The sequence below is a fragment of the Lipophrys pholis genome (genome assembly GCF_963383615.2).
Source record: "Lipophrys pholis genome assembly, chromosome: 15".
Lineage (NCBI taxonomy): Eukaryota > Metazoa > Chordata > Actinopteri > Blenniiformes > Blenniidae > Lipophrys > Lipophrys pholis.
In genome coordinates this window covers 1,196,003-1,223,227 of record NC_137642.1, presented here as the reverse complement: position 1 = coordinate 1,223,227, position 27,225 = coordinate 1,196,003, and the positions used below count along the sequence as shown (strand labels likewise).

Below are 27,225 nucleotides of genomic sequence, written 5' to 3'. Positions count from 1 at the left end.
AGAAAATCCCCTCAGCAGTCTAGGCCTATAGCAGCTCAACTTAGTGCTCCTATTTTATTCCTAATGAGAAGCTTCATCAAAGAGGAAGGTTTTTAGTCTCCTCTTAAATAAACTAATGGTGTCGGCCCTTCGGACCGAGGCTGGTAGTTGATTCCAGAGTAAAGGAACCATATGGCTGAAACTCCTGCCTCCTGTTTTACTTTGATGGACTTTAGGGATTACCAACAGTCCTGCATCCTCAGAGCCAAGGGCTCGTGGAGGGTGATAAACGTCTAGAAGTTTCTCGATGTAGGACGGAGCCTTCTGATGAAGAGTTTTATATGTGATCAGAAGGATCTTGAATTCTATTCTAGATTTAATTGGAAGCCAGTGTAAGGATGCTAAGACTGGGGAGATGTGCTCTCTTCTTCCAGTTCTGGTTAGTAAACGTGCAGCAGCGTTCTGCACTAGCTGTAAGGTCCTAACAGAGGAGTTTGGACAGCCTGACATTAGGGAGTTACAATAATCTAATCTTGAAGTCACAAAGGCATGAATCATTTTTTCTGCATCTTTGAAGGACAAGAAGTTTCTAATTTTTGCAATATTCCTTAGATGGAAGAAGGCTGTCCTGGAGACATGTTTAACATGGGAAATAAAGGACAGATCCTGATCAAAAATAACACCCAGGTTCCTAATATCACTGTTAGAGGTTAAGGTAATATTATCTAACCTAATCAGACCAATGCTAACTTGATAGCAATGCTAACTTGATACCGCAATCAAATGTGGCCTTGGCGACGGTAAGCGCTCTACCGAGTGTAGTTCTAGTATTACCTTTAATTGTTTTTTTTTGTTTTTTTTCTGTTTAAGCCATTTTGGGTTTTTGGCCGTTTTTCTTTTTTTCCCTCTTACTTTTCGTCTCTTCCAGCTGTTTCGCTCTTTCATCAAAGCTTTGTTTGCTCTTTCTCTCCACTTTTCAAACATACAGTAAACTTGCATCAAAGGCAGTAAAAGCAAATGTTTCCATCCACTCAGCTTTTCTTCATTTATCTGAGAGATGCAGCTGGAAACTCATCGTTTATTACTGCAGTAGTTGAATATCTATTGACCTTTCTAATTTAAGGGTCCTCCTACTCCTCCTCCTCCTCTTCCTCCTCCTTCTCCTCCTCCTACTTCTCCTCCTTCTTGTCCTACTTCTCCTCCCCCTTCTCTTCCTTCTCCACATACTCCTCCTCCTCCTCCTGCTCACATGACTGGAAGCTGTTGCTGGAGTCCGGCCCCTTTCTGTGTCTCTCTCTCTGTGTGTCTCTCTCTCTCTCTCTCTCTCTCTCTCTCTCTCTCTCTCTCTCTCTCTCTCTCTCTCTCTCTCTCTCTCTCTCTCTCTCTCTCTCTCTCTCTCTCTCTCTCTCCCTCTCTCTCTCAGGTATCATGACCCTGCTTCAGGGCTGCTTCTTCTTCACCAGTCGAGACCGTCTTCACAACTGAGCTTGAGAGCTGAGCTCTCTCTCTGTCTTCTGAAAGAACAATGATTACCACATAAGGACTTCTTTGTTTTTATTGATAATTTGGAGCCTACACTTGGCGTTTAGTCAAAGACAGAGGATTGTTGGAGCAACATGAGTGTGAGGAAGAAGAAGGCTGGGCTGGTCATCAGCTGGCAGAGGTCCTTCTCTATCTTGGCTCCTTGGAGGAAAGGTAAGACCACCTTTCATCCCTCTTTATGTCTTTCTAAGAACACAGCTGAGACGGCACACTTTGTAATCTGTGTGTATCCTGAGGGGTGAGAGACAGCAGTGATTTTAGTCACACTGGTTGTTTGATTTCACCTCTCTGATTTCTAATCAGTAGACAAATCTCTCACATCACACTCCAATAATATGTTTTTACATTGAGAGCCACTCATTTAGTCCACCTCCACCGGCCATTTGTCTGAGTAAACACATGAAGATAGGTATTTTGAGGGAAGCTGAGCTGGGCTTTGTTCTGGAGGTTTTTTATAAAGAAACATTTGAGGTTTGGTTGTTTATCTGCTCTTTTCCTCCATAAGCTGTTGTTCACTGTGTTGTAGCTGCTGCACACATAATAGAAACAGAGCGCAAAGCCTCAGTCAGATTAACACTGTGAGGCTCCCACTGAGGGAAGCAGATCCTTGTCCCCCTCTTCTGTGTGTCATTGAGGGATACAGTGAACTTGAAGGTGCTTCCCAATGATGTGAACACACCAACACAAGTGGATCCAAGTAATCCCATTACAATGCCCGCCCATCATGACAGGACTGAATGTTTTCTGATAGTTTGCATAATTTTCAAATCAATTCAAACCAACCCACACCCTAACGCTAACATCACATCACCACCATGTCACCCTGAACTGGACAGAGAGGTGTAGAAGATGGATGGATGGAGATGACAAGCATAAACAAATTGTGAAAACGTTTCAGTAAATACTGTGTGTTTGAACACGACCATGCATTTTGGCTCTCTCAGTTCGGGGGAACAGAAGTTTGGATCTTGTCCCCGAGGTAACGGAGCAGTGCTCAGCAGTTTGTGTTTTCTCTCAGACTGAATCCAAACCAGGAATCCAGGATCCTCTCCTGGAAATACAACTCTTGTTGTATTTCAAAGCAAAGGGAGGGGGATCAGAGATGGTTCTCAGCCCGGGGTCCACAGGGCAGGGTGGTGCCAGGACTCACTGAGGGGGAACGAGCTGCTTTCTGCAGCTACAGAATGAGGAATAGACACTGTAAAATGCTGCTGCTTGTGAATGTGGGTGAGAGTGGGCGTGGCCCCTGGTGTTTGTCTTCACTGTCATGTGAAAACAAACACGAGATCAGATGGAAGTGGAGGTCTGCAGTGTGTCTTTGAGGCTCAGGTGTAAATATACTGCAAAGTGTGCTCGACAGCGATACACAGACTGGCTTCATTCGACTCTTTCTAAACCTTGCTCTAGGTTGCTCTGCATTCCAAGGCTCACTCAGATATCTCTGTCAGCTTATTTACAGTATGAGGCTACACACCTGCAAATCTCACCAAAGTCTTGTTGTGGGAGGGCTGATAAATCTCCTGATTGTTTCTGCTCTGAGGGAAAGCCCCCGCACCACAGCGCTCACATTGTTTACCGTGTGAGTCGGAGCTGGAAGAAGAGGACCATTGTGAAGATAAGACTTACACTGTGTACAGTGCAGCAGGGAGTAGCTCTTGTGTTTTTCTGCTGTGCTTCTATCAGTGTTTGGGAGCAGGAGGGAGGAGAAGGGTGTCTTGGGAGCTCAAGTCATATGAAATAACAAGCCTTTCTCCAAACTGTAACACAACATCAGCCGGAGAAATCTGATCTTTGTTGTTAAAAGGATGGTCCTCCATGAAACTGTTCCCCAAACATTCAGTCCAAGCAGCTGTAATGTGCACTGTGGAGGCAGATTGAGAGGAATTCTGTAATAGAGGGGATTACTCTGCAGTGAGGGGCTGTCAGACGTTACTCACACATTAGGAATCCATGAGGTGAGTGAAGATCTTCACATCAGATGTGTGACCTGTACTCTTTTACAAGTGACTCACGTTGACTGTTGAGAGATTTCCAAAAGGAGGTTTGGTGTTTCTTCCACATTTTACTTATTTGGGATGATAAATGAAATGTGAATGAGAGGAGGAGCCTTTATCTTTTGCCACAAGGGACAAACAAACATTAAGACACAAGAAAGGAAATGACTGAAACACCACATTTCACTAAAATCACTTTGAACACCACAGACACACACACACACACACACACACACACACACACACACACACACACACACACACACACACACACACACACACACACACACACACACACACACACACACACACACACACACACACACACACACACACACACACACACACACACACACACACGCGCGCACACACACAGAGACTCATATGCAACCTCATGTGAATGAGATGGTCAAATGGCTGATTGTTACAGGTTTTATTTTTAACATTTATCTGTGTGTGTGTGTGTGTGTGTGTGTGTGTGTGTGTGTGTGTGTGTGTGTGTGTGTGTGTGTGTGTGTGTGTGTGTGTGCGCGGGCACCTGCACATACATGCATGTGTGTGTATAGATGTGATTCTGCTAAGTGAGGATTGAACATCCAATTAAAAAAAATGAAGACCTGAGTTCATGCTACTTTATATGAATATAATGTGGGTTCACACTTCCCTGTTTGATCTGGAGTTCCAGAATTCTCTTCAGGGAGTTTCTGGGAAAGACGGTTTGGGCGTCTCGAACGCTGCCCGAACTCTGAACTGGATCTAACAAATGATCTCTGGTCCCCTTGAAAACCTCAATCTCAGTTCTCATGCAAACAATCCTTCTAGCGGGCAGGGTGAGAGGATGTCACGCAGAGTGCAATGCATTCTGGGTAATAAACAAACAAATGTAATGACACGAATCAGAACAAGCAGACACAGAAAGAAAAAGTTGGGAAATATCTTGCGGTCAGACGTGGAGTCGAGAAGAAGAAGTAGAGAGGAAGAGAGGAAGAGGAAAAAGTAGAGAGGAAGAAGTACAGAGGAAGAGGAAGAAGTAGAGAGGAAGAAGTTGAGAGGAAGAAGTAGAGAGGAAGGAGTAGAGAGGAAGAAGTTGAGAGGAAGAAGTAAAGAGGAAGAGGAAGAAGTTGAGAGGAAGGAGTAGAGAGGAAGAAGTTGAGAGGAAGAAGTACAGAGGAAGAGGAAGAAGTAGAAAGGAAGAAGTAAAGAGGAAGAAGTAGAGAGGAAGACTCTTATTGATATCTGGTCTGAAGACTATATTAGCCACGAGCTAACTAGCCTCGTCACCACGGACTAAAGAAACAATCAATGAACTGTGTTTCTTTGTTAATTCCTCTCTGGTCAGTGTTTGTTTCGGGCAACAGCGCCCCCAAACCAGCAGCTGGTGTAACTGCGTGACTCTTTCCAGGCAGTTTGATTTGGTAACAAAAGATGCTGCTTGAACGCAAACCGAACCAAATGAAGGTGTGAAACCCCCCCAAGTGTACCGAGTCCAGGACTCTCTGAATGTGAAACCCCCCCAAGTGAACCGAGTCCAGGACTCTCTGAATGTGTAAGGCCCCTAAGTGAATGTCACACAACATTTCAGGTGAGCATGAGAAAATTATCTGAAAAAGAGAGAAGCAGAGACATATTTATCACTCAGCAGCTCACAAGTTGATAGAAATAACCCAGACGAGAAAGGATAGCGTTAGAGTTTCCATACAGTAATATTCACATTTAATCATATGTTCGGGAGGAAATTATTTCGGGGTTCTGTAGTGAGGTGAGGTCTATCATTGTATAAGGAACTTTTCACAAATCTTTGAATTTCCCTCATTTGACCACAGGACCAACTGAAAAAAGGCAGACTTACGCCATCCATCCATCCATCCATCCATCCATCCATCCATCCATCCATCCATCCATCCATCCATCCATCCATCCATCCATCCATCCATCCATCCATCCATCCATCCATCCATCCATTCACACACTGTACATACACTCACATTCCCATTCCAGACATTTACAGCCCCCACATAACCTCACACAAATGTTTTTGTGTGACAGAGGGAAAACATGCAAACTCAGCACAGAAAGGCCCCGGATGGATAAAAAAACCAACCTCAGAATATTATTTTTTTAAATGTCCATGCTCTTTATTTTGCATTACTGACTTAAACTGTGATCAGTGAGATGAACTGAGTGCAGTTCCACAGCTCCTGCACATTCTTGCCTTATCTTGATGGCCTGTGATGGGACCGAGCAGAGCTCAGGCTCTGCTCTGATAAAGACGGAGTCTGGGAATCATCCAGCGGTCCGATGACACTGCGGCTAGAAGCAGATCAGGGGCCCTGCAGGGCCACATGCTGGCATGTGCATCTCCGTTGGAGAACTTTCTTATTTTACATTCATTGAAGTACAAGCTGGCAGACGGATGGTGACTGTGGAGTTTTCAGCGTATTCAAACAGTGGAAATGAAATGTCTGAGACAGTTTGATACGAACAGTGGGAAAGACTTGAGCAGACTTGCTGAGTCTTGGTTACATTCACTGATATTGATGAATCAGCTTTATGAATATTGTAAAGTCTCTTCTTTTTCAGACCGGTTTCACTGTGAATAGATAGAAGAAAAGCATACAACTGCAAATTCATGACAAAAAACAGCAATTTCTGCAAATATTTCACCAAATAAGGTTAATCTGGAACCACAAAACGTATTTAACCATTCAAATAAAGATAACGCAGCCTTTAATCATACAACATTAACTCTGTTAATTGTCATGCTTTGTCACCTGTTATATGTGTGCGTGAAAAATTTAAGTTTGAGTAAATTATATATATATATATATATGAAGACGTGTTGATGAACTGAAGAATCACTGTGAAAAGTTGTCCCAGATCAATGAGAAGTGTATGACCTCTCCGTTGGAACGACCGCTGACCACCCAGCAGCCTCGGTGCTCAGAAATACCCGCTACCTCCCTGAGCCGTTCAAATAGCCGGCCTGTCTCAGCTTGTTTATGACCTTCTTTGCTGGAGATCTGAGAGGCCAACTGAACCAACAGTCCCTCCTCAGGACCGGCATGCCTGCATGCACCACCTGGAAAAGCCTCAGGGCTTCCTTCTGTGCTCCTTTTAATGTCACTGCTGAGCTGTCGTCACTACAGTCTTAGGTCTTATGATGAAAAAGTGGATTTTTACACTTTGTAATGTTGTTCCATCCTGCTGGACTATTAAGGGAGCTGCTTTTGATCCTCAGGCTGCATGTTTGACCCCCCCCCCCCCCCCCCCCCCCCCCCCCCCCATCCTAAACAGACTCTGATTCAGTCTTCTGTAATCATCTGCCACATGTAATATTAGAACAGTTGAAAAGCTGAAAAGTCAGGTGCAGCTTTGCTGTGTTTGTGTGACTCTCAGTTTGAATGAAATGACTCTTTGAATCAGTGTTGAGGTGGATCCTGCAGGTCTGGTTTTAATACTCTGCGGCCTCTGTGAACCCTGGAAGGAGGCTGTGTTTCCCCTCCTGCCTTCCAGGCAGCGTAGAGCTTTGTTCTCCTGGTGTCAAACCTGAGGCTTTAAGAGAGGCCAGCGGGGCAATCCACTTATCCCACTCTTGCACCTTCAGTCCTGAACACAAGGAAGGCCTCTCTGAGGGATAATGGTGGCACTGCCTGGAATGTGAATGAGTCTGATAGGAAACAGCTGAAGGATGTTTTCCAACAGAAGAGCTTCAGGATGAGTCGGAGTGGGGGCGGGAAGATGGACTCTCTGTAATTATATGTTGTGGGGTTTACTCAAGCATGGAGACTGGAAACAGGCTGAGTCAGCCTGTGCAGACAATTACAGGATGGGCTATGTGTTTGTGTTGTTTGGGGGATCAGGGCAGCTGGCTCAGAGAACACCTGTCCAGCTGACACAGAGTGCTTGGGGAGGATCGAAGGGGCGGCGGGGGTTTGGATCACAATAGAAGTCTGGATGACTTCAGTGAGTGTTTAAACTCTTTGCATCTCATTGTCTGCTGGTGAGTCACATCAACAAACATGCAGTGAACAGCTGGGAAGGAAAACAATGAGAAGGCAGAAAGTTCGTTGTTTGGTTCTGAAGAAACATCATTTAGTTGTTCAGGTTAAACCTTTATTCAGTGTCACTTTCCTGAGCCATGGAAATGAATTCTCTTCTGTCACTGAAAATAAATCTGCTTTACTTAATCCAAGTAGGATGGCTGTTTCTCAAAAACACTGTTGATAGTTTCTTCATAGTGTTCTGGTAACAAACACCGATAGTAGTCTTCTCCATTCTCTACCCACTGATGGTGATCCGATGTCAGTACTAACAGATTATACCTGTTCAGGTCTGTATTCATTCCTCCCTGCCAGCTCAGTGGTACAGTCCTTGTTCAGCCCAGAGAAGGTGCTGAGAGTGAATTTACACACCAACACAGACCACTGACGCTTAAAGAGCACTCCATCAATCGCACAAAGGGTGAATAACATTTCTCCTGAGCGCATAGAAAATAATTTGGAGATAGTAACCATTTTCTACAATACTGGACAATGAACAATGTTTAGTATGGAGTTTGCCCGAGCAGGTCACCAACAAGGAAGACTGCAAAGCATTCTGGGAAATACAGTCAAAACAACACAGGCAAGCTCGCTGGCTGTTACTGTGTCTCACTGCTAAGTTAAAAATAACGTTAAATGGACAAGAAAAACTAAGAAAATGGAGTCAGGCCGTACTGTGGAAACTCAATGGGAAGGCAAAGGAAAGATTCGATGGTAAAATATGATGAATTAAAGGACTGGATCTGCATGAGCATTCAGAATATCATGGTGTTAACCTGTGGCCAAACTTCAAGCCCCCATACATTTATAATTATATGATTTGTGAGTCGTGACACACACAAAGTGTTCAGCAACTTCAGAGCAATGCAGAAGACACAGATTCTTTCTATGGGTGCAGGACCTGGAGATGTTTAAAGTGGTCCGGAAAACTATTGTCGGTTCAAAGTTATGCTGCTACTGCTACTGTATGTATGTCTATGCTACTGTTTAAAACCATCCATCCATCCATCCATCCATCCATCCATCCATCCATCCATCCATCCATCCATCCATCCATCCATCCATCCATCCATCCATCCATCCATTTTCTATGCCGCTTATCCTCTTCAGGTTCGCGGGGCGCTGGAGCCCAGCCTACTGTGGGCGAGGGCAGGATACATCCTGGACAGGTCACCAGTCTATCCCAGGGCAAGCACACGACCCCTGTGTACTCTCTGAGGGCCCCCTGTGCACATCCTGTGTACTGACTCTGTACTCCCTGTGTACTGACTCTGTACTCCCTATGTACTCCCTGTGCCTCCCTGTAATGAGGCGGAAAAGCTCTTCTTGGGATTTTGTGTATGACTGCTTGGACTCTGGTCAAACATGCTGGTTACCATGGAAACGGAAAGGCTGTCCTCGATCAGTACACCCACTGAAGGAAGACGATGTGGCCAGCGGCTGATAATTAGCAGTTAATGAGTGGAGCTGAAGAGGGCCTGTTATTATGCTGCTAACATTTATCCTCCAAAGTTCCCAACACTTCATCAGGACTGCAATGCCTGCTGGGAATATGTCACCTTCAAAGTGTTTTCACACACCGCCTGGAGTCTCACTTCAGAGTAGATGCATTGCTAACGGATGACCGAAGATTTTATTATTTTAGCAAAATAGCACTGAAGGTAACCTCAGTAGTAATGTCAGACTACTTTCTAATAGAAGGATAACATCAGTCACTGGTGCAAAACACATTTGTTCATAGTGAATAGAACTATATTGTTTTTCACAAAAGCACGTGATTGTTACCAGCATGATGATGTGTTTCGTTGGTCATTTCAATCAGAGCGACAGGCGTGGTAATAACAACATTAACTTAGACATTTGCGAGTAGGGTGTTATTAACTGCTCTTGGGAGTTTAAAGTGAGTTCATCTTAAGTTCCTGTGTGAGAAACTAGGTTAGTGTGTTCAGTGTAAGAGCCAGCAACACCCGAAGGAGCAGTTAACCCTCTGGCAGGGGCATCAAACTGTCACCTCCATGTCAGCACATGTTTAAGAGCCTCAGAGCTGTGAAACAGCAACACGTCGTGGTAAGTTCACTGACTTCTGCTCATAGCTCAGTCTGAAAATCAGCTCCTGTCAGGGTCTCTTTTGGTCCTTTGTTTTCTGCGGGGTGAAGGAAGAAGGATGGCTCTTTTCATGTGGGTCATGTTCTCAGTCCTGACTGATCTGAGGATAAGGGTCCTCACATTCAGGGGCTCCAGACATTGTGTTTCTTTCCCTTTTGTTTCTCTCAGTCACACACATGAGAAGTAAGAGCAAACACTCTGACCACTCTGATCTTGTTCAATGAACCCTCCAGGTCCTCCTGCATGTATTCACTGTTGATCTGTATTCCTTTGAATGCCTCTAACTGCAGGCTGGGTCTGAAGCACACACACTTGTTGACACGAGTACTGATTGTCCAGCAGACGGGATACAGTTCAGATACCACAGTAATGGCATTATCATCCACTGCTGCTGGACACATTGCACATTAGTGTGAAGCCTATTGAATTTGCTTCAAGTTTAAAGTTTACTGGGAAGCCAGAGGAAGATTGTCATTCACCTTTTACAAGTCCCTCAATCTGATTTATTGAAATTTTTACCCAAGCTTTGTTGATAAACGCTCCTTAAAAGCTTTTTTTTGAAGACAGTATAAACAAACAATATTGCATGACTTTTTCCAATTTTAATATATTTTACAATCTCTTTGAATTGGATACAATATTGTGAGACCTTGTGCACATTTGATTTTATGAATTTAATGTGTTGTTCACAATATTTACCATAGTTGGTGAAACAAAAACAAAAAAACAAACAAAACACACACACGCACGCACCCACCCACGCACGCACGCATGCACGCACGCACGCACGCACGCACTCACGCACGCACGCACGCACGCACGCACGCACGCACGCACGCACACACACACAAGTCTTCTAAATTTTCGGCTCCAGATTGTATGAAGTGTCGTCTTCTGGTTTTCTTTGACATGTGCATATCCAGTTTTGATAACCTCAGGGCAGACAAAGCCTCGAGCCACTCTGTTGTATCTTGCAGCCCCTGAAGGTGGTCCTGGACCCCAGGTCGGGAACCAATGATTGTAAACACTTGTGTGTTAAAAAATACCCTGCAGAAAGCAACAGAGATTAAAATCGGTCTGAAGCAGTCATGCAATGGATCCTTGGAGCTTTGGCCAGCTGGATTGTGTAATTTGTCTGTATTTAAAGCTGTTGTTTATATGACTCGTTATTCCAAATCAGCATGAGCCTGAGTGGCTTCAGAGGGAGTGTCCAAGAGAGGGTAAACTCTATAATTTATTGTGCCATGGACAAAAAACAATGCGTGTGTCACTGTCTGGGACCAGTGAGGTCAGAGGAAGAACGAGTGTCAGTTACTGAAGTTATAATGGAAACCGCTGTCCGTATTGGGCTGTTTTTCCAGAAAACACAGGAAAGAAGCTCTCCAGCCTGTACAGAGCACAAACAACAGTATGGCTGCACTGTAAACAGCCAAACCTGACTTCAGATTTTTAACCTTCATGTCCTCTTCACTTCACCTCATTTAGGCTGTCTTAAAGCTCCACGCCATCTCCCCTAAGTTCAAGTTAGCCTACGTGGAGAGATGAGGGTGTTGTGACATAAGTTACTGAATATCAGAGTGGACAACGCCACCTGGAGAGTTGCACCCCAGGAAATCCAAGCTAAGGCTTGTTTCCTCTGTCTGTACACAAGGTCACATAGGTCAAAAGACCACAGTGTGAGGCAGTTCCAATGAAAACTAATTTCATTAAAGCTGCAAGCAGCCTTGGTCGAGACCTCGCACTCTGGGCTGAGAGTGCGAGGGTCGGCCCAATAATGGCCTCTGGCCCAATTAAATATTGAAACAAATTTACTTTCTGAAGGTTTTAACAAACAAGGACTTTTATTTTGAAGAAATTTGGGTATTTTATTTTGAAAGCCAGCTAAGCTCTAATCCAGCTAAACCCTAAATATCAATTTGAAAGGTTTTAGATGTCATTTTTAATAAACAAGAACTTTTATTTTGAAGGGATTTTGGTCTTTTATTTTGAACACCAGCTCATCCCTATTCTAGGTAATAACGTAACATCTATTTTGAATATCTTATTTTAATAAACAAAGACATGTTTCAAAACTGTTGGGGCTTTTATTTTGAAATCCAGCTATGCGCTAACCCTATTAATATAATTTTGTACGGTTTTGGTGTAAACAAGGACTTTTATTCTGAAGGAGTTTGGGGCTTTTATTTGGAAGTCAGGACATGCAGGTTAAGTGGTCACAGTTTGATTGACATGGTTGAATAATTCATGGGGTCAATGATGCAACACTGCTGTACTCACCTGCAGTTAGTGATGTCATCAGAGTGGGGACAAGAGGACTTTTAGCAACATTTTGGGAAACAACTGCCCAGCGTGCCAAATTTGGGGAGTTTTTTGTTTTGTTTAGGGGATCAAATTTGTGTTTATACAGTATATGTGGCGGAATAATAATAATAAAAAACAAAAAACACTACAAATACAATATGGTCCTTGCCTACAGGCCAGGCCTTCTAATTATAAAAAATTATCAAAAGAAAATGTACAATGTCACCCTGATTGAACCCATACATTCTAAAATAAGCAACTGTCTAAAAGGGAGGAAGAGACCAGGCGCCTCATATACAAAGACTTGCATGGATTTCCTACAGGAAATGGTGAAAGTCCAACCAAAGTCATATGCACAAAAACATCTTGCTGGTTCGGCCGGGTCACATTTAGAGACGAGTTGCGGGGATGGAAAAGAGTCTCCGCCCCTCTCTCTCTCTCTCTCTCTCTCTCTCTCTCTCTCTCTCTCTCTCTCTCTCTCTCCCTCTCTCTCTCTCTCTCTCTCTCTCTCTCGCAAATTTTATTTGATTAAGATTAAACTGAGTGATGAAAAAAGTCTTATGAGATTCATCACATTGTGCTGTTCAGTGCTGCTCCACCTGTTCAGGACTCCACCTTTTCAGTGCTCCACCTGTTCAGTGCTGCTCCACCAGTTCAGTGCTGCTCCACCTGTTCAGGACTCCACCTGTTCAGTCCTGCTCCACCTGTTAAGGACTCCACCTGTTCAGTGCTGCTCCTGTTCAGTGCACCACCTGTTAAGGACTCCCCCTGTTCAGTGCTGCTCCTGTTCAGTGCACCACCTGTTAAGGACTCCCCCTGTTCAGTGCTCCACCTATTCAGTGCTTCTCCACCTGTTCAGTGCTGCTCCACCAGTTCAGTGCTGCTCCACCTGTTCAGGACTCCACCTGTTCAGTCCTGCTCCACCTGTTTAGTGGTGTTCCACCTGTTGAGTGCTGCTCCACCATGTAAGAGGAGTGGGTGGAGGAGTGTGTGTGAAGCTGTTGATGCTGTGGGCTCAGAAAAGCTCACACTTGTTTCCCATTTTTCACTTTCTGCACTACGTCCATGATCACACGCTGCTGCTGGACATTAATGCAGAAGTGTGTCGGGGGAAAGGTGAGGCTGGTGAAGACGTGTCACACTTTACGCCCGAGGTTATTGATGTAAGAACTTTGCACACAGAGTCAATCAGGGATTGTGAGAAAGATCTGAAGCTGCAGTTTAACCAGCCAAAACAGCAGGTCACTAACTTTAACCACTGACTAGTCCTGACGCTGTGAGGACGGGAGAGGACATGCTCAATGTGCATCACAGGGATTCATATAAGGACAATTAAACCAATAATTCTACTCACCAAGAAGTCGCCCCTCACTGGAATGTTGGCTGATTGCATTTGTGCATCATATATCATCTGTACATTGATCAAATGAAATTGTTTCCAGTTGACCTGTACAAATCCATGTGATGGTGTTTTTATAGCAATGTGTGTGCAGTCGATAGCTCTGATTACATTTCCAGCTTCACCTCTAAGGGTCGCCAAAGCATAAACAGCCGTAGAAACCTGCGTACACTAGCGTGAAGCACCGCACATTTCCACACTCAGTTGGCTCTGGACACATCAGAACTTTGCTGTGAAAAAGAACGTACGTACATGTACATAAAGCCCCAGGGCGTAGCAAGAGGAGACAGAGGGGTCCTCACATGAATCGCCCGTGAACTACAACCACTCACACAAACATAAAAAGGAGGGAGGCATGAAGACTGCGCCACCACCAGGAGTTAAACCGCTGCATCCAGCCCACAGCACCTGAACACAAAGGAAACACAGGTTCATACAATAAAACATGCTCAAGAGCTTTAGAACCAAAAAGGGAGAGCACACACCTGATTATCAAGAACACAACGCACCGCCCGGCCACCCCGGCACCCACACCACTGGCACAGCGCCCGTTAGTGGCCGGGAGGAAAACACCCTCCGGCTACATGGAGGTGTGTTAGTAGATTGATGATGAGACCAATGAGTAGGTGCTGGGACAGGTCTGCACTCTGGCAGGGTATCACGAGCTCTGGCTGTTTGTTTTTCAGACACTGAGCTGATTACTAGATTCCGGACTAACACAGGAACTCAATTTTTGGTCTTTAAAATGGCTGAGCTCTGGGCTTTTGTGCTTGAACAGCATGGAAAAACACAGGCTGTGTTGAATCTAGGAAGAGACGTCGTCCAGAGGCTTTGGAAGCCGACATGGAACAACCAGGCACCGTTTTATCAGTGTTTTGGCAGACCGACTGCTGGTCCAAACAGGACCTGTGTGTCCGTGGCTCTTTGGTTCATCACTTGACTCTGAAATCTAAACAAGAGCAAATTCTACTGGAATCGATTCATGATGAATTCATTATGTGCAAAAATTAACATTTTAATTAGGCACAAAAGAATGATCTGGAGGTCCAGTGTCTATGTTGGGTCACTTTAACCATGAGGTGAAGCTTCCTTACTGGCCCTGGCTTTCACTGGGTCACCTGCTTTTATTCACCTACATTTGACAACCTGATGTGAACTTCTCAATTCCTTTTTAGACCAAATCCATGTGGAAAGCTTGAATATTAGTGATTTGTTCAATCAGCAAAGCATCTAACTTGTCATCTAACTAAGTATAAACCTTGATCACCTCACAAACTGTATTTGAAAAGATGCATGATAAGTACAGTACATGGATAATGTCCAGTGTACGCTGCCTTCCCGGAGCGGTGATCGACTGCAGAGCCCTGTGACTCTGAGTGGGATAAAGCCATGGATGATGTGAGTTTATACAAGCACCTGAGCTGTGTCCATTCAAAGGAAGGAAGTATAACGCTACAGATATGGTTGTTTTACATCAAGCCAGGCCTTCTTCTCAGTACCAATCAGACAGTTTGGGGGACTCAATCAAAAAGAGAGTGGTAGAGAAGTCATCATGGCAAAATCCTGTTTTGGTCCTCGCCGTCACTCTCCACCTTTGAATTGTTGTTCAGGCTAAAATGACGTGTTGGGAATGTATGTTGCTTTGGGAGGAAATGAAAATCAAGCAGTTTGTTATTTCAGCATGAGGATGTGTTGCACTGTGTCCCCTGTGAACACATTTTCTCCACTGTTCTCATGATTACACTGAGCACTGGAAGAGGTGTTTCACTCCGCAGAAAAAGAAAACACTGCCTGTTCACCATGTTTGTATCATCTGACAACCTCCACATCATAACATCCCCACAGCCGTATTTAAACCACATAGAAACAACTGGCTGGCCACACAAACACATGTGAACTGCACCACTAATTTTACTTTAAATTGTTTTGCCTCCTATCAATCAGATTTGTTTGAGATTTGCTCAATAAGCTCTGGAGAAAGTTCCTCTGCAGGGACGACCTCCTTCTCTGTTCCTCCCAAAGAGGATAAGAGCGCTGGATTTACCACTTCAAAGAACTTTTAATCTTATATTTGCCTTGGCAAGTAAATAAGCCAAATAAGCCCCAGGGAGTCACTCAATCTCTGCCATTGTGGAGGTGTGATCCTGCTCTGTGGAAGTATATTCACACCTAACGCTGCTCAGCTGCACTTTCATTTCAAGCTTTTGAGTAACTAAATGAAAGACCCTCTGACAATTAATCAGGGCCCCGGCATTGCCCCGAGGGAAGAAGCAAAGCTTTGTGTTCTCTCCTTAAATCTCCCAAAATTCAAAGGATTTTTGGTTGAAAAAATGTGACTTGACTGACATATCAGATTTCCTGCAGTCAGAAAGAGGAGAGGACACGTATGACTGCTCGCTATAATGGTCTTAAGTGGAGCTGTAGATTCAAAGCTGCAGTCAGGTGGGACACACTGACAAACTATTTGTGTCCTGAGGAATTTCAGTGAAGGAATGCAAGTTCATATAAAAAGCAGTCTTTAGATTTCACTGAGGCACCCAGTCATGTCCGCGCTGACGTGGTTTCTGATGGAGCATGACTAGCGCGTCATTAAAAAAATGTGTTGAGAATGGAAACAAAAAAATGTTTATATTTAAAAAAAAGATCTACTGATCAATCTGCCCGACATTAATCAACTAAATCAGTGATTCTGAAACTGTAGCTCCCTCTAGTGGTACACGGGCAAGCCATAAATAGATGTTTTTAAATCAAATTAATTTGAAATTATATAAAATAATATAACAAAATAGTACAGAAGTTAGAATGAGTTTTGAGCTGTCCATACCGAATAGGCTAAGCCTCTGCTACTGTACGTTCAAGGCAACTATAATGGTACTTGGAGAACTCCATATTCTCTCAGGTAGTACACACTGTTAAATGTTTGGGAACCTGTGGATTAAAGTATTTGTGTGTGTGTATATTTATTGTCCTTCATATGAATCGTTGTTGATAATCCTCAAATACATAGAGGATCAAGGTCCTGAAACATTCTTAGATTTTGGCTTAAACTCAGGTATTTCCGACCGTACAGCTTGTGAGTCCTGCTTGTTGGAGCTCTGGCACAAAGTGGGAACACTGAGCAGTAGGCGACAGGACCGGACCAGTTTTTGTGCGTCTCCACTGACAAAAGTTATGGATGGTACTCAAAGTACCGTATCCAACGGTTATGATTTTCCTGAAACCCTCTGTTGAGGTACCGCGTACTACAATATGGTTCCATAAGGAAGAGCGACAATGCAGCTTTCTGCTGATTGGTCAGTGACGAGCATGACTCTCCACAAGCAGCAATATTAAAATAGCTCATCTGCTGCAAACCCTCCTATTGTTGTTTATGTGTTTTGCTTTCTGCTCACTGGTTGTTCAGTTAACTGGGTTTATTGAAATGTCGGTGCTCCACTGCCCCCCGGTGGTCCGACGAGGTTCAGACGCTCTTCTCAGTAACAGGACAGGACGAGATGCAGCGACAGCTGGATGCTGCTGTTCACAATGACAACGTTTTCCCAGTTGTGTCAGAGAGAAGGGAGGCTCACAGCTTTACTCAGACGGACGCCTGAGCTGCGATCGCAACTTCTGAGTTGGTCCTGCAAGTGCTGTTGCGTAATGACGTCACATATTTGCATCGTTACGCCGCGTTCACAACCCCACCTACATTTCAACCGTACTCTTTGTGGTGGAACAGCCCAACAGAGTTCGGTCCAGGTTCGGCCTGGCTCGTCACATACTGTGCAGTGGAACTGCAGTTTTTGTGACAGATCAGAGAAGAGTTTTAGCTATAGCACCAGTTAGAATGTCACCAGAGAAAAGACAGAGAACTGATCAGAGAAAACATCAGAAGGAAGAGAAAAGTCCCTTTTAAGAGAAGAAACCTCAAGAACCATGCTTTACAGCAAACGAACAAACAAAAGACATGAAGCTGAACACGGCTCTGAAGACGTGGAGTCAGAATGCCCAGATCACAAAGTCAGCTCCGGGCAGATGTCTTTCAGGAAGAAAGAATGCAGATTACAGGAGAAACACTCTGTGATTAAAATGTAATGGAGACGTTTGAATGTTGAGAGTGATTGGTGAGATCCACAGCCTCATTGCACAATCCTGAAGAGCAGCATGCGGCTGTATGAGGAGACACCAAGACAGGACACCTGGACAAGATGCAGAGAAGGGAGGCTGCGATGGTTTGGTCACGCAGATCAAAGAATATGTGGAGCAGAGGGAGATGAGAATGGAGCTGTCTGAGGAAGACCAAGAGGCCATGGTGGGACAACATCAGGACAGAAGTGCCGGAGAGCAGAGGCTGATACTAGGAACTGGATTTAACATACCAGGATATCTCTCCGTGACCCGGTTAACTTACCCAGACATTCTGGATCCTGATAAGTGTTAACATGAAGCAGGTCATGAACTTGATGATTCAACCCAGGATTTTCCCTTAGGGATTATAGCATGTGCACATGAAAGGAGCAGAGTATGCAGCGTGTGACCAATCGCACACCTGGAGAAACCCTGTAGAGCAGCTTACTGAGAGGAGGATAAATTATTCTCCCAAAAAATGAAAAATTCAAACACACTAATTCAGCTAAAAGCTGTTGCTGCATCCAAAGCCAGGAAGGAATGCTGGCAGAAAATGACAGACTTGTACGTCATGCGTAACTTCATGAGATTATATGATATCAATTTATTAGACAATATAAATGGACAGGCATGGCACTGATCACTCAATTACACTTTATAACAACATAAATGTTTCAGGCAGAGCTTCCTCACCGCTCTGCCTTTAGTTTAGATTTTTCATTGAGTTGTTTTAAGGCTCCGCCCTCCGTGTGAGTGTGTTTTGTGGAATATTAATTCCTCAGCAACACGAGTCGTTGTGCGTTTCCTAAATTCATGTTTCTGCAGTTATGCCAGGCGTGACCATGACCCTCATTGTTTCACATCTTCACACTTCAAGAAAGCTCAGTGACCAGGATTTATTTTGTCCTGTCAAAGGATTGCATCTCTCCCTGAAAACACTTTCTCTCATAAGCTCCTCCCACCATCCGCACACCAAACAGGATCTTTGTTAACGGGCAGGTCTTTTTCCAAGAGATGTGACTGGTAAGCAGGCGGAGCTTTTATGCTGGTTGATCTCTGATCTAATACATAACCCGTTCTGGAGCAGGTGAGAGGTTCAGTAAGTTTCCATGGTAAGAAGCGAACAAGCGTCGCTATACGTACAACCAGGGTTAGCCCTGAAGTTACTTCGATAAGAGAAAATCCACAGTCGTAGTATAGATCTGAGAGAAAGACCTTCTACGGCAGCAACGCCAATAAAACAAAAGAACAGTTATTAGAAGTCGAGAGAGGGATATGAATATATCACAAGTAAAGAGAGGAGAACACTGTGTTTGTGTTTGTTCATCAATTGACGGCATTGATTTCTTTTCTGGATTTAACCGTTGTGTTGCCCCCCAACAGAACCTCAGTAAAAACTTATTTCAAAGTAAAGGCATTACTCAAGTTGTTTGGGTCCATGTCCCTAGTATATTAAAACATATCATCCAGTTTCCTGCTGAAAGAATGACAGTACAGGACTTGATAATAAAGTGTGTCATTTGTTTCCTCAGGGAAAGCAGACCGAGATGCAGTTCTGGACAGTAAAGTTGTCCTGACCAAAATGAAACTCCTCAGTAACTTCCAGGAGAAGCTCCTGATATCTGACGACTCCGTGTCCACCATCTCTACCATCTCGAATTGTGACAAGGACATGTCAGATCCCTCCACAGCATCCAGGGAGGATTGTCACTCCGAGGCCCGAGGGAAGCCGGGGGCAGAGTCCGGCTCGGCCTACCTGGCAGCAGTTTTCTCAAACTCTCAGCTCCCGCGCTTGTACAAGTTTGAGTCTGAGGACTCTGGAGTGGAGCTGCCCAGTGGGGCCAACTCTCCGTCCACTCCAACAGGATCTGAGCAGAGCTTTGTGGTCCACAGCCGGGAGTCATCCTTTGCCTCTGGACAGGGACCCCCGGACCCCCACCTCCTCCCAGAACAACTGGACCCACTGACACAGACAGACATAGAAACACAGGACTCAGTGAGAAACACTTTGAGTGCAACAGTGAACAATCACAACAATGTGTTCTTGCCTTCGAATGGATTCAGCTCATTGTCTGTGACAGCAGAGGATCATATCAGTGAGAACATGGAACCGAGCGGACCTCCAGCTCAAGAAGAACAGTGGCACACAACAGAACAGCTCTCACAGACCTACTCAGAGACCACCGGGCCGGGGAACCACTGCTGCCAGGAAACCTATGAGGACACCAGGAACAATGACTGTGTGAGGACCAGAGCCGTCGCCGACAGCCTGGAGGAGTACATGGAGGAATGCTGCAGACTCAGTGAGGTAAGAAAAACTGTGTCTTCACATCCACCCCACCGTCACAGCTTTGTTATCACCTAACAGGCATAACTCAATTCCATTTTCAATTCATGTAATTTGCACCAAAACTAATTTGAGGGTGATCTAAAGGCACTTTTCTAAGGAAGGGTATTAAAGGGGACATATCATGCTAAATCCACTTTTTTAGCCCTTAAATGCACGTTGTTGTATATTTAGAGTGTTTAGAAGTACAGAAAAGTTCAAAGTAGTCTCTTCAGGTGCTCCGTTGATATCTTTATATTCTGTTTTGGTCATATTTTGCGATCTGTTTCGATTTTTCTATTCTCTATTACGTTTTTTGAACTATTACGTCACAGTATTCGCAGCGGAACTGCCAAATTAGGACATCGACACTTCGAGCAATCCGCCATTTTTGTTTCTCGCTGCGATTTTGTAGTCCAACCTAAGGGTGCCGAAGTTACGAGAGGATAAGTCGAAATGTTCGGTTGTTGGATGTAGTAACCCACAAGCTTCGTTACACCGTCTCCCAGCATCAGAACCTTTTCGAAGTGCCTGGTTGAGTTTTATTTTTCACAGAAATGTACCCACATCTGTGGGTAAGGTAATTTTTGTGTGCACGAAGCACTTTAAGGACGACTGCTTCAGCAACCTCCGCCAGTATAAAGAAGGATTTGCTGAAAGACTTCGTCTGATTGAGCGGTCAGTTCCTTCTATCTATGGAGACGACGAACAGAGCACTTCGGTAAGCTGTATATAACGCTAAAAAGTGTGATGATAAGACGTCCCTGTCATTGTTTTGTTAGCATTAGCTGTTGCACCGTCTTCATATGTTAGCGCTGTGTGCTCGTTTTAGATTATAATGTAACTTCTGTGTTAAATAGTCGTTGTAATACAGGCAGTATTGTAGTAGTGGGCATGGATGGAGAAGTTAGTGTAAATATAGTAACACACCATTGCGTTACATCCATATGAAGACGTTGTTCTGCAGGTGCATCATCGTCATTTTCATCTCGCTCCGCCGGGTCCGACTCTGGCTCCAACATGTATGGCTGGATGGACAAATCTTCCGTTGTTGACATTTTGTAAATAATGTGTGAATATAAAGTTTCTGCGCCGCTAGATAATTGTATCTGTTCTATCAAACTACAAAGATGGCCGAACAGGGTGGAGTTGAACCGAGTGTCACCTCTGCAACCTGGAGAGGAGGCGGGGTATGAAGTGTCTAATTTGCATTTGAAGAGACCGCCCCAAAACGAGTTGCTCTCAGAAGCACATCAGAAAAGGGGTAGAAAACGGGCCTGTGGAGCTCTAATAATGAGGAATTCAGACCCAAGCATTGCAGTTCCGCTTTATATAGACCACAACTGTATGATTTATATGTAAAAAGGAAGGATTTAAAAGCATGATATGTCTCCTTTAAGGCCACTGAAGAAAAAAAACATTTTGAAGGTAAAAAAAAAAAAAGGGGGTTAAAAGTTTAAATAGCCAGCGCATGTGGCTGATCCTACAAAACGCATTGCAGGAGGTTTGATGAGCTGGTGAAACTATACTTCAGAACAGGCTTTATCTCCAAAACACAGTGTAGTTCTCAGTATCAGGACTTTGTAGAGACAGTGCAGTGTGCGGCTCTCCGTCACGCCTCACTGACTTCCTAGGGAGTAGGAGGGACATGGGCACTGATCTCAGGATGCTTAAAAAAAGGTTTTATTATTAAACAAGGAAATCCTGTGTGAAATGAAATGTTCAGGATCAGTAAGTAACCATATATAGTGAGAATTATATGATTTAATGTTATTATTTCGGCATCACTGGACAAATGATAAAGGATGGACCAGAGGAGACGGATGGTTCCCATTTGTAATTAAAAAAAACAAAAATGTCCACATTGTATGAGGCAGTGATGAGCTCTGCTGGTCACATAATCCCAGAAAAAACAGGGTTTACTTTGTGTTACCAATATGTTTGTATTAGATTTCCTCACTTTGCAAAGAATATGTAATGTAAATTATGTGAGTTATTTGGTTTGATTTGAACTGAGGCAGCCATAACAGTGGTAGTGACGCGAACACTACCTCTGTGTGGATGTAGGGGGCAGTGCTGAGCACACAGGTATTTGTTTGTGCTTAAATGAAGGTGGAACCATGTGAACCGGCAGTTTATATCTTAATGTGGCCGCAGAAACACAACTAGAGAAGGTCTGTCGCTGTTCTGAGCGTGACTGTAGTGGGGGAAGGGAACGGTTCTGGATCCCAACATCAGATATCAGCTAAGTTTACGATCTGTGATCGGAGACGGGAGACATTTGAATCAGTAAAATTGATAAACAATAAAACTTTATTATTTTTATTTATGGCAAGCACCTTCTGTAAGTCAAGCAGCTCACCTTGTTCTCCCATTTTGAGCAGTTAAACGTGTGCTTGATGTCGAACATCTTTCATTGTACAGAGAACGAGGCATCTTGTTAAGGACCATAGGAGGTGTTTACCCCATTTCAATAAATTAAATTGTAAATTTAGTTTTTCTCTGTGATTTGCAAGAGAAACCTTCTGGTCATGCATGTTTCATGATGATTTGCTCTGACAGCTGTGTGACTGCACGTTTATGAACATCTAAACATGTCATCCATTTGGCTCTGTTAACGATGAGGGAGATAAAGGCTCTCGCGCTTTGAAGTGATTCTGTTTGACCTTGAACTATTAAGCGTCCCTTCAAGAAATGTTATTGTTTTCACAATGAGAAAATAGTCATTTGGATAAATAAGCTGTCTACCAATAAATTCACTTTGACGACCTGGAAACACAAGCACAATGCACGTGTCTGCACAGCAGGCTTTTCTTTTCACAAGCAGGAGTTGTACTGAGACCAAGTAGAAGGCCTCTGAAGACGAGCTTATTACCAAGACTTCAGTCAAACCCACTTCTGAAGGGGTGGTAAGGTGCACCACAGTGCAGCGCGGCATTTTCATGAACCCGTATGTCATGCAACACTTGTTCATCTGCAGTGATTGACTGCAGATGTCCCTCTTAATACTGTGTTGACCCTCTGTCTTTAGAAACCTCACTGTTTCCCCAGCGTGAAGCTCGGCTCCCTGCAGGTATGAAATAGGTGTCAAATAGCTGAAATCGCTCACATAGTTATCCAGATGAAGGCGCTTTGATGGGTCTCTGGGGCCCCTGTGAGGTAACGGCATGTGGCAGTGGCTTTTAGCAGCCCAAGATGACCATCTGAAGGGGTACATTGCTGACAGACAGCAGGGTGGTGGTGCCCCCACCACCACCACCACCACCATCGTCAGCATCTGTCGTCACAGCTAATAATGTTATTCTTGTCCAGGTAAATGGAACTTTGTAGACAGCAGAGGAATATTGGATCTTTCTGTCCTCAGATATGTGCCGATCAGGGATTTTCTATAGTTTACTCACCTGCTGCCACATGAACCTTCCTCTGCTGCAGTTTGTCATGAATTACACATAAAGACCTGTTCAGTGTGAACTCTAATAACAAGAAGATCCTGGATGTTTGTGGTTTAATTCCTCAGCTGATCAGCAGTGAGACGACAACACATGCACGTTCCAGCTCACACAAGGACCTTTCCTCTCACATTAAGTGCGGACACTTTTTCAGGGCATTTCCTAAACACTCATTTACTTCAAAGAAGGAATGCATTTCATGACAGACGTTGATTTCAAGTGGGCTAAAGGACACAGTTACTCTACTTCTTCCTCAGTTTTACTCGACTTTATATTTTCTTTTTCTCCCTAAAAATGTAAGAACAAAAGCATTATGTGACAGAATGTCTAAAATACCTATGGAAAACCTCAGTTATAAAATCAGGTTCGGAATGTAATCCTGGAGAGAATAGTAGCTGAGTGCTGTAGAAGATATACAGGAGAAGAGAAACTGCCTGGATGTGGTGAACATAGTGACTCTCTGGTACCTTCTCTGGATGCTCCACACACATCTGGGGCTTCATTCCTTTCCTTAACTGTCATCTTCAGGAGAGGTTTGGATGTGATACGGATAGTGGAAACTTCCAAGAGGGAGGGTCAGAGGAGGCGTAAGCCTCCATGTCATCTGGGACAAGATTATCTTATCATGCTTTTAGTTTGGGTGTGTAAAAGGAAAAACTGAAATAGGACAAACCCAGACCACAGTAAGGAGCTCCTACTTGCCAGTGCCAGAGGATCATTATCTATAGTTATGGGTCACTGATAAGGCTCTGGCACCAGAACTACCTTTTACTATGAAAAAGACATCTTATTATTTTATTTTAGATACATTCAAACTGTCTTCTCCATCTGGATGTAACACTCAGTTCTTAAAGAAAACATTATTTCCTCAGAGGTTACTCAACATGATTTAGGCTATACCCTAATCAATAAACCAATCGAGCTGTCAAGCTGCACTGACATTTATTTGTCGATCTTTAGGCTATGTGTAACAATACCACTCATTAATCAGTCTGTTTGGATTATGAGACACATGACAGAGTACTACATAGTTCATTTTTAAATCTTTTGTGTCTTTACAGAACAGAATGTGAAAAGTGGACATGTCCTGTAAAGAAAGGTCTTGTAGTTTGAATCACCTTACGTTGAAATAACGAAGTTGTTGTTATTCTGTGGGAATGTGATGAATCATTTACTGCATTTTAGTTTGGATTAATAAGTCAATTAGGAAACTACTTTGAATTTGATGTATTTACTGGAGATCTGTGTGTTTTAGAAAGACTAACAGACATAAAACTGTTCCTGAGCCCAGACCTCAGCGATGCAGCAGCTTACTGTGAGCTGTTAACTGTTGAACTTGTGAAAACATGCACTTTAAAGGCCTTCCATACACATGGTGTTTGGAGACAATGCATGTCTAAGGTTAATAATGTATTGATGTTGACATTCTTTAATTATTCAATTGAAAAATTGAAATTCAAAAGTTGTTCAGGTTGTTTAAGGTGTATTTTCGGGGCCAGACGTTTGTCTTCTAATCCCAAAATAAAGCACTCATATCCAGGAATGTTTGACAGAAAGGAAAGCTTTTACACAACTCGACCATCTGTAATCAACCAGGGAAACCCAAGTTTAGAATTGGTAATGGAAGGATATCCTTAATTTGTTCATCCAGCTGTGAAAAGACTGCCCGCGTTTAGCTTTTAGTTCAGCACGATAGTCCCAAAAGGCTCTGCTGGTTGTAGAGATCTCCCCCCTCTCAGTGGAAACACCTTCCATCTGAGTCACAGTATAAACACAGAGTTCATAACAGAACGGCTCCTTTCCTAACAAAAGGCTTCATTTGCCTCCACTTGAGATGGACAGTTAAAGGAAGAGCTGATCTCAGGTGCTAATGTTTATTTCACACCAACATCTCAGTGTCAAACCACACAAATACTGTTCAGGTACTACTTCACATGATTTTCATCTTACCTCTTCCATTTGTTTCACGTTTGACACATTTTTGTCTCGTGATTCACAGAGTGGTAAGAAACTCAGAGGAAATGGGGTGTGTGTGTGTGTGTGTGTGTGTGTGTGTGTGTGTGTGTGTGTGTGTGTGTGTGTGTGTGTGTGTGTGTGTGTGTGTGTGTGTGTGTGTGTGTGTGTGTGTTTGTATATGTTTGTTGTTTTAAAATGCATCTGAGCACGCACATGAGGGGTATTCCTGGATCTCACCCTGTCTTCCTGCTTGTCCCTCCTCCACCCCCCACCCCAGCGGTCTCTGTGGAACGGTGGATAAGATCAGTTCCAGTCTAAATAATGTAACTGTAACTCCCAGGAGGTTACACACCCCGCCCTGCACCCTGTGAGGATGAGATGGTATCTGCTGAACCTGCCACCAACAGAAGGCTGGAGGAGGAATCAGATTACTAAACCTGTTTAAGATAGATTTGGCACACTGAGACAATGTGTTGAAGACTGGGCAGTGATAACATTTTAATCATAATTATTCATTCAATTTTCTCCAATTATTCACATTAGAAGTGGTTTTGTTCATGTGATGCATGACTGCAAAATGTGTTATTGTCAACCCTGTGTGTGATCAGGAGTAAGTTATTTAAAGGAACAAGTAGAACTTGTTCCGTTAACATCTATTTAAGATGTTTTAAGTAAAGTAAGTTAGTTTTGCGGCTCACCTTCACATCTGTGTTTGTCGTTCAGAGGAAGTAATAATCAATAATGATAAGACATTTTATTTATCTATTTATTTAAACAAGCTCAAAGTGCTAGAGGAAAAATGTAAAAACAAAGATCGTTCAATTCAATTCAATTCAACTTTATTTATTTATAGCACCAAATACAAGACAGTCATTTCTAGCCGCTTTTAACAGAGAAAAACCAAACGAATCCACTTGAGCAGCAGATTTATTTGCGACTGTGGAAAATAAAAACTTCCTCGAACAGGAAGAAACCTGCAGAACCAGAGTCAGAGGTGGAGGCCTCCTGCTGACCTGTTGGGGGTAGGGGATTGAGAAGAGGAAAGGATAAGATAGACAGAGAGATAGATTGAAGGGGATAGAGGAGATTAAAGGATAGGATAGACAGAGAGATAGATTGGGGGGAAGATACAGACCCTGGTTCGGGTAGGGGGAGGTAGAGAGGTAGAGAGAGAGGTAGAGAGAAACGTAGAGAGAGAGGTAGAGAGAGAGGTAGAGAGAATAGTAGTGAGAGAGGTAGAGAGAGAGGTAGAGAGAAAAGTAGAGAGAGGTAGAGAGAGAAGTAGAGAGAGGTAGAGAGAAAAGTAGAGAGAGAGGTAGAGAAAGAGGTAGAGAGAAAAGTAGAGAGAGAGAGGTAGAGAGAAAAGTAGAGAGAGGTAGACAGAAAGGTACAGAGATAGGGAGAAAGGTAGAGAGAGAGATAGAGAGAAAAGTAGAGAGGTAGAGAGAAAGGTAGAGAGATAGAGAGAAAGGTAGAGAGATATGTAGAGAGAAAAGTAGAGAGATAGAGAGAAAGGTAGAGAGAGAAATAGAGAGAAAGGTAGAGAGAGAGATAGAGAGAAAGGTGGAGAGAGAGGTAGAGAGAGAGGTAGACAGATAAGTAGAGAGAGAGGTAGAGAGAGGTAGAGAGAAAAGTAGAGAGAGAGAGGTAGAGAGATGGAGAGAAAGGTAGAGAGAGGTAGGGAGAAAAGTAGAGAGGTAGAGAGAAAAGTAGAGAGAGGTAGAGAGAAAGGTAGAGAGAGAGAGAGAAAGGTAAAGAGAGAGGTAGAGAGAAAAGTAGAGAGAGGTAGAGCGATAGAGAGAAAGGTAGAGAGAGATCGAGAGAAAGGTAGAGAGAGAGAGAGAGAGAGAGAGAGAGAGAGAGAGAGAGAGAGAAAGGTAGAGAGAAAGGTAGAGAGAGAGATAGAGAGAAAGGTAGAGAAAGGTAGAGAGAGAGGTAGAGAGAAAAGTAAAGAGAAAGGTAGAGGGAGAGGGAGACAGATAAGTAGAGAGAGGTAGAGAGAAAAGTAGAGAGAGAGGTAGAGCGA

The 27,225-nt window shown here is 43.6% G+C and overlaps 1 protein-coding gene across 1 annotated transcript in view; it reads left to right on the top strand.

Moving 5' to 3' along the window:
* The first annotated feature begins 1,430 nt into the window (after positions 1-1,430).
* The window catches only part of LOC308120559 (uncharacterized protein), a 36,200-nt gene continuing 10,405 nt past the window's right edge, over positions 1,431-27,225 (top strand). The window contains exons 1-2 of the mRNA XM_080481218.1: positions 1,431-1,674; positions 19,001-19,776. Coding sequence (XP_080337344.1) covers positions 1,596-1,674; positions 19,001-19,776 — 855 coding nt within the window. The 5' untranslated portion in view covers positions 1,431-1,595. The remainder of the gene's footprint in view (positions 1,675-19,000; positions 19,777-27,225) is intronic.